Source organism: Oryzias melastigma, linkage group LG12 (genome assembly GCF_002922805.2).
Source record: "Oryzias melastigma strain HK-1 linkage group LG12, ASM292280v2, whole genome shotgun sequence".
NCBI lineage: Eukaryota > Metazoa > Chordata > Actinopteri > Beloniformes > Adrianichthyidae > Oryzias > Oryzias melastigma.
This window is the reverse complement of record NC_050523.1, coordinates 13,067,511-13,074,810: the sequence shown is the minus strand read 5'-3', so window position 1 is coordinate 13,074,810 and position 7,300 is coordinate 13,067,511. Positions and strand designations below refer to the sequence as shown.

General features: G+C 36.5%; 1 protein-coding gene across 2 annotated transcripts in view; it reads left to right on the top strand.

Moving 5' to 3' along the window:
* The window catches only part of bmpr1bb (bone morphogenetic protein receptor, type IBb), a 47,460-nt gene that overhangs the window by 24,823 nt on the left and 15,337 nt on the right, over nt 1–7,300 (top strand). For both annotated transcript variants that reach the window (XM_036214606.1, XM_024299107.2), the window contains one exon: nt 5,098–5,312. In XM_036214606.1, coding sequence (XP_036070499.1) covers nt 5,243–5,312 — 70 coding nt within the window. In that variant the 5' untranslated portion in view covers nt 5,098–5,242. The remainder of the gene's footprint in view (nt 1–5,097; nt 5,313–7,300) is intronic.

Here is a 7,300-nt window from a genome sequence, read left to right as displayed (position 1 = left end):
TGCTGGCTACATTTACCCACGAACCAGTCTTTGGACAGGCCCTCTTTGGGACATCATTTAAGCAATTATTCAGTTATTTTACATACTTGTTTTATCTTTTAAAGCAGCTGTTTTTTAAATAAATATTTTCACATTTGCTTATATAATTTTTTTAATTTTTTTTTAATCTCGTCTTCTTATTTTTATTATTTCAGTGATGTTTTTTATATTAAAATTCTGTAATTTTGCTATAATCAGGTAAAAATGGTAAGAATAGAGACGTATGCAACTAACAAAACTAAATCAGAAATCAGCAAAAGCTGATCTTAAATGCTCTCATTTGCATTTATGTTTTTCCTGGAGACTGAATAGACAAAACTTGAAAAAAGACAGCAGCTTTTTTCTTTCTGAATAATATTGATGGTAATAGAACGATTTGATCATGTGGATCAGACAGCTGCTCTGCCACTGTAATGAAGTGCTTTCTAGGATTCTCTGACAGGAGTTTAGTTCTGAGCTGCTGAAAATCCTCCAAATTTCACAGAGCTAAATCCGTTTGGCCCCAGCTTCAATATCACTCATGACACGCATTCCATCTCTGCCTGTGGTAATTTCATCATCTGTGTTCTGCTACGGCTTTTTGTCTCACAGGTTAGTGGTCATTTTTCACAGTCATCCTTCTAAAGTGCTCTTGCTGCTTGGTGAAAGATGTGTGTGCTTTTTTAAAAGACTTTTCTGAAATAATAAACTCCCCTCTCTGCCATGGTGCATTGTCACACTTTAGCTGGCCTTAACTTAAGCTCTCTGCTTTAGGGGAAAAGCCTTACTTTATGAAACAAAGAGGCATTTGCGAAAAAAGAGATGTTTGCTGTATCAATAAACTTTTGGTGTTTAAGTGAGCAGAATGTGGACAATATAGAAATGGCAAAAAAAAAGAAAGCATTCTCTATGATCTTGCCATTTAAAGGTTTTTATTTTATTTGAAAAAAAAAATTAAGTGCTACATGTAATTTTACTTCCATTATTTAATATTAACTATTAATTCTTTATTTATTAAAATGGTTATATATTAATTTATTGGTTTCAAGAGTCAACCCACACCTGTTTTGTATGAATATAAAGATTCAGTTAAGACCGATATATCCATCTTCATCTGCTTTTGCTATTTTTAAATTCAAAATTTACTTATTTTAAACTCAATACTTTCTGCTTTTTCTTAGTTTCCTTTATTTAGAATAAAAATTCATGCAGATACTCCATAAAAATCTGAAAATAGTCGTGGATCTGTTTAACCTGCCTTACTGAACTGCTTTTTTAAATAACACAAAAGCAGTTATTTTAAAACTGAGGTGACAGAGACTTAAATATCCTGCCAATTAAGTAATGAAATTAACATTTGGAAGCTGCAACATGCTAATGCTTTATTTGAATGCCTGTTAAAAGATAAATACTGCCAGATCATAACAATTTAACAAGTGTTTGTGTTAATGTAGTACAACATCATACCGCAGCATCACAAAGAAGTAATAAAAAACACAAAAAAGAAAAGTCTGAAATACAATCCTTTGTTTTGATATTGTTTATTTTTGGAGCCTGGTATTTTTTTAACAGTGTAGAATATTGCAGAAAAGTTTTTGTCTTTTTCTAAAGATTCCAATTTTAATTTTGTGTGTTTAAACTTTTGTTAAAAGGACTAAAGTGTTTGATTTCTACACAATCACTGAGGTAAAATATGGACCACCATCATTTTTTTGTATTGTTCATCATATAAACAATACAAATTTGTCAAAAGTAAATTTTAGTGCAAACTAATTGATTTTTTTCATGTGAATCTGATGAGTAACATGTAATTAAAACCACCACACAGAGGATATTTGCTAGAGGACATATTTGGAATTAAAAAAAAATGTTAATTAGAAGCAAAATATATTATTTAAAAAAATTAAACTCCCAAAAAGTGGCACAATGCATATTTTCCCCATATTTTAAACATTAATGTAGTCCATCCTTCCATGTTAATTTAGAAAACTTTATAAACTTGGATCTGGACAAAATATTATTTCTTCAGCAGCTTTAGTACTGATGCTGATTTATTCACGAAAAATAAAATTTTCTTTGGCAAAACTGCAAATGCCAAAGAAAAAAGTGTTAAAAGATCAAAAGTTCAGTTAGCAACCATTATAATAAATAGCTGCAAACTCATTACTGGCCCAGAATCTGTTGTTAGAAACGGTTCGTGTTTTGGCCGATGTGCTGATTGAGCTTGAATCCATCAGAATGTTAGCTACAAAGACGAGAGCTGAGTAAGGACATTTTGGAGGACACTGTTAATTGACTGAAAGTAGGTCTTCCATCCAGGCTTTCCCGCTTTCCACCCCTTTGTGTTGTGTAGTGACCCCTACCTAGTGAGTCGCTCACTCCCCTGAACCCCCACCCCTCTCGTCTCTGGCCTTTGGGCTGAGTAGACTCGGAGAGAGGCTCCACGGAGGGTGTCTGACGGGGTTCAGAACAGTGTGTGAGGTTCACTGACCCATTCACATTTCTCCCCATGCGGCTCGCGTCCCAGAAAAGGCTGACTTATCACATGTATTACACAGTTCTGCACAAATCAGTAGTGACAGCTACAGGGTCGGGGGAACACTTGAGGGGAGAAGTAGCTTCTGGGAGCAACAGTCCCCGACTAGTCGGCTTGTAAAAGAGGACAGGTGTTGGGTGGAGAAAGCCCATTTGGCCGCTTTTGGCTTTTTCCTACTCCCACCACATTTTCTGGTTTCATTTGCTACCTCCTTGAAGCTCCTTTTCAAGGTAACAGTTGCGTATTATAAATTGTGCGATTAAGGAGATTTGTCTTGGACAGAGTAGTTGATGATTTGTGTGTGAAAATTAGGCAGACTTAAAGTAATCTCACTTGTACCTCACTCTTGTGACACAAATCTGTGGAATGCACGCTTGAAACATAGTCGTGGCCTTCCTTCTCGGTTTTGCATGTTTTCATGTGCGTGTGTGCCAGATTAAGGGGCTACAAAGCAGAGCTGGTGCCTGGAAGTGTGAGCTCTAATCACCTCTAATCACCTGATGTGCGATGGCCTAATTCTGACAGAAAAAGCGTTGGTGTTTTCACTCCGTATTCCCACAGACTCGCATGAACTATTTTATGCTGTTTAAACATCTGCAGTTTGGATATTTCGCAGAACACCTGTGTGAGCAGATTTAATTCCATTGATACTGACAACTCTTACATGCATGCCAAAGATCTGGACTTAGTCTCATAACCTGAATATAGCAAAATCATGTAAACACTTTTTCTGATTGGCTTATGGTTATATTTGGAATACACATTCTTTAGCTTTATTCTGAAGTTTAAACTATAAATAGATTGTTTTTATTAATGAAAATGCACAATACTGGGGAGATTTTTTTGAATATTTCATTAATCTTTCCATTAGATAAATGTTGATGCGTCTCCTATGGAGGATCTTGGTTGCAAAAGAGTAAAAAAAAAAAAAAAACTTTTGGTAAATGTAATAGAGTGGGGAACAGAGGGTTATCAATATACGATAGTGGGAGGATTATTGGAACACGTTTCTTCTAGCTTTTTTATCTCTGGACAGAGCTTTCTGTAGATGCTCGGCCAAAAAAAATTTTTTTTTTTACTGCTCTGATAATTTTGTACATTTCCCATCATTTTTTTAAACTGTTTTTGTGAAGTTTGCAAAAAGAAAAAAAAGATGATATCTTAGCATAAATGAAGCAAAGGTCATTTTTCTTAAAAGAAAACAGTTGGTTCCAGAATTTATTGATGCATATTCATGGTTAAATGTTCATAAACCCCATATTTTTTTAAATTAATTAAACAAAGTCTGCAAATGCATAATAAGAAGATTTTTTCTATTCTTTCTTTTTGCATAATTTATTCATGTATTTTCTTCTTAGACTTTTGCAGACATTCTGTTTTTGTAAAGGAAGACGAAATTGAAGACATGGAACAAAGCAAGCAGACAAATCTAGTTTTCTATTATGATAAAACATTTTAAGACTTGTTAAGAGCAGATATCCAGGTTGTCCTGTTTTTTTTTTAAAGCTAGTAAAAATGTGGTTTAAAATTTCACTCCTGTCATCTTTTGATTTCAAGAGTACCTAGTGATCTTGTAATTATGGTGTTTTTGGCCAAAATCTAAAAACCTGTTGCATTTTCAATGACATAATTTCTGCAGAACGGCAAGAGTTCATTAGAAATTTGCCTCTGATTGTAAGCACAAAGTAAGCCCAATCCCACTTCCCATCATCCATTTGTTTGCACGTCCTCCCGCTAGCTTACAGCCCCTCACACCCCTAACCTAACATCACCAGTGTATCAAAAATGTTGAGCCATATTGGATCTATCTAGCAGTACAGTTCTGAACCAGATGTGTGCTCGGACGAGGAAAACGAAGACGTACATGGATCTATTGGATGCATCAGAATGGAGCAGAACAGGAAGCTTGTGTCCATCCAACTGTAGCACAGAGTAATCACAGATACGGGCTTATTTATTGTGGGCTCCTAATTCAAAACAATCTGAATAAAGAATCAATCAAATGTTTTTTTAAACTTAATGTCCTCCATCTTAAGAAAAAGGCTACGAGAACATGTTAAAAACATAACTTTCATTGGAGCCGGTCTTTAAAATTTACTTCTTTATTTATTTCTGTGAGTAAACTGACTTTAATGTAAAGAGATCTATTGTGTTGCTGAATACACATGATTGAATACAATATCCACTAAGACACCTTTCTGCTTCTGAATATCCACATATTTGTGCCTAAAACTTTTGTTGTATCATTAAAATCTTGCTATAATTTCTCTTTTTTTGGCCATATTTCTTAAAGTTTTTATTGCTTCCTTTCACACCTTATTCCGCCTCCTCTTTTCCTCCTTTTTCCCACCTCTGTTGTGCTCCTGATTGTGCTCTCCTGCCTTTGCTACAACACTCATAGAGGACAAGTTTGGATCCACTCAGCTGTTCCCTCTGTGGTGAGGCGATCACAGGGAGGACTGGACGAATAGCAAACCGAGTAACACCCTCCTCTCCCCTCTCCTTTGTCCCCCCTCTTCTGTCTTCATGTCTGTCTCTCCCAGGCTGTCAGTGTGCATTGGAGCTGCAGGGAGACGGTGGGAAGTTTCTGCAAGTGCAGAGAGGCAGAGCTGCAGTTCCTGGAGGGGAAGACATCCCAGCTTTTACTGCTCAGGCTCGGATCGCCGTGGCTTGAAGGAAGTTGGCGTGATGTTGCTGTTGGCCCGGCTCGCAGTTCTCCTGGTTAGCGGGCTTGCATCGCTGAGCTGTGGTTCTGATGGTGAGTACTGAGACGAAGGGTACTCATGAATGAACATTTAACACCACAATATAAGTTTATATTTTTCTTTTTTTTTTTGGGCCTCTGGTATTTCATATGAACAAAAGCTCCTAAGATCTCCACAGGGGATAGCATGAGAACTGTTGTGCATTTATCTGCCCGGTCCTCTCCCTCCCCAAACCCCCGACTGCAGACCTCACTTCATGTTTTGAATTGTTTGAAGACGGACAGCCAGTTGTCTTTTACGATGAATGCCAACAGTGCTGCGGTGCCCTGTGAGGTTATTGCAAGGCTGGGAGGGTCAGCAGGCTCCCACCCTCATCATATAGTGCCTTGTTCTGATATATAGTTGTTAAGTTTTGTTTTGTGTTTAAATGTGTTTTATAATTTAACTTTCTGGAACAATATCTTTCACTTTGCATTAAAGTCGTCACTTCGCAAAACAAAGGATTTGCTTAGAATGATAAATTGGCAGCATATCAACTTGAAGTGATTCCAAAAGAGGAAAGTTTTGGAACTTTTTTTGCCACAACTTTTATTTTGAAAAAGGGTTCTTTCCTCTTCTACTTCCTTGTAAGAGTAATAAATCAAACGGACACGGTTGATTATTTATATAGCATGAATGTATGACTATACCTCATTTAGCCGTACATTTAATGCATCTGAAACAGCAGCCTGTTGCCCATTTTATTTTTTTTGTCTGTTCTTATAGTGAAATATATGAGCATTTACTCCATTAAATATTTTCATTTGTTTAAAATAAAAAAAAAATCGACTTTTCAGTTATAATTAATTAGCCATCTGGTTTAAAGCTATTAAACTGTGCCACACAAACTCACATCATCATTTAGCAAAAAGCAAAATTAATTGGAAATATTTTATGTGTTATTACGTTAAGATGTTTATTTTTGTAAAAAACTTTAAAAAAATCATTTATGCTCCATTAATTTGCTCTTTTTCATACTTTAGTTAAAGCCTTCTGAGGATGATTGATAAAAATGACTTTTAGTAAATGTTAACTTTACACACAGCCATGCTGTACTGACGTTGTGTCAAAACTAGAGACCAGCTGTAAAAATCTCAAATCGACTGTGTGGCTCTGAGCTAAATGTAACTTTCACACTTGGTCCTGAAATACTTCATCTGCTCATGAATGCTCCTTTACAGAATTTCTTTGACTTTTTCCCACAGGCAAACCTAATAGTTTACTAACCTAACGAACTTATGCATGAAAACACACGTATTTAAAAAAAAAAGACCCAAACTAAAGAAAAACTTGCAGCAATGATTCCTGTTTTTGTCTGTGCAGACTGAGAAACAATACATTCTTAAAGTGGAGAGCAACTAAAGATTTCAAGATATTGTGCTCATGCTGTCTCTTGAGAACTGATATTTCTAAAGTCACTTAAATGAGTTAAACATATGGGGCTGGGGGTTATCCATAAATCTGGGCTGGACAGCCAGAGTGCCACCTGTTTCTACAGGCTGCTGGAGTTCACAGGAAACAGATGATTTGCTGCTCAAGCAGACTGAGTTGTGGCAACAAACAGGAAATACAAAGATTTCAGCCAATTTAATTTCAAGTCATATTTCATATTGTATGACTTTGTGAGTCTTAAACATTTTTTTAGCATCTTTAAGGGCGATTGTCTTCTCTGAGACACTTAAGAAGTGAGCATAGAATGGATAACATTCTCACACATGGTGCACAGTGTTGGTTGATTCACTGATCTACGAAACGCTGTATGATGGAGTGAGACCTGAGGGCGTTAGTCCAGCGTTAGACAGCAGCAGCATTTGGTCTCTAACCAAACTGGGCTTCTTCAGCCTTCTGTAAGCTGCTTCCTGTCGGGATGTGGATACAGAATTTGATCCCGGGGCAGATGTGCAGCTCCAGCGCTTAGCGAAAACTGTCTGTGTTTGTACTATAGCTGCACATGTGCTGCACATTCCTCTGTTTTGTTAGATTTGAGAGTTTAGATCAACTT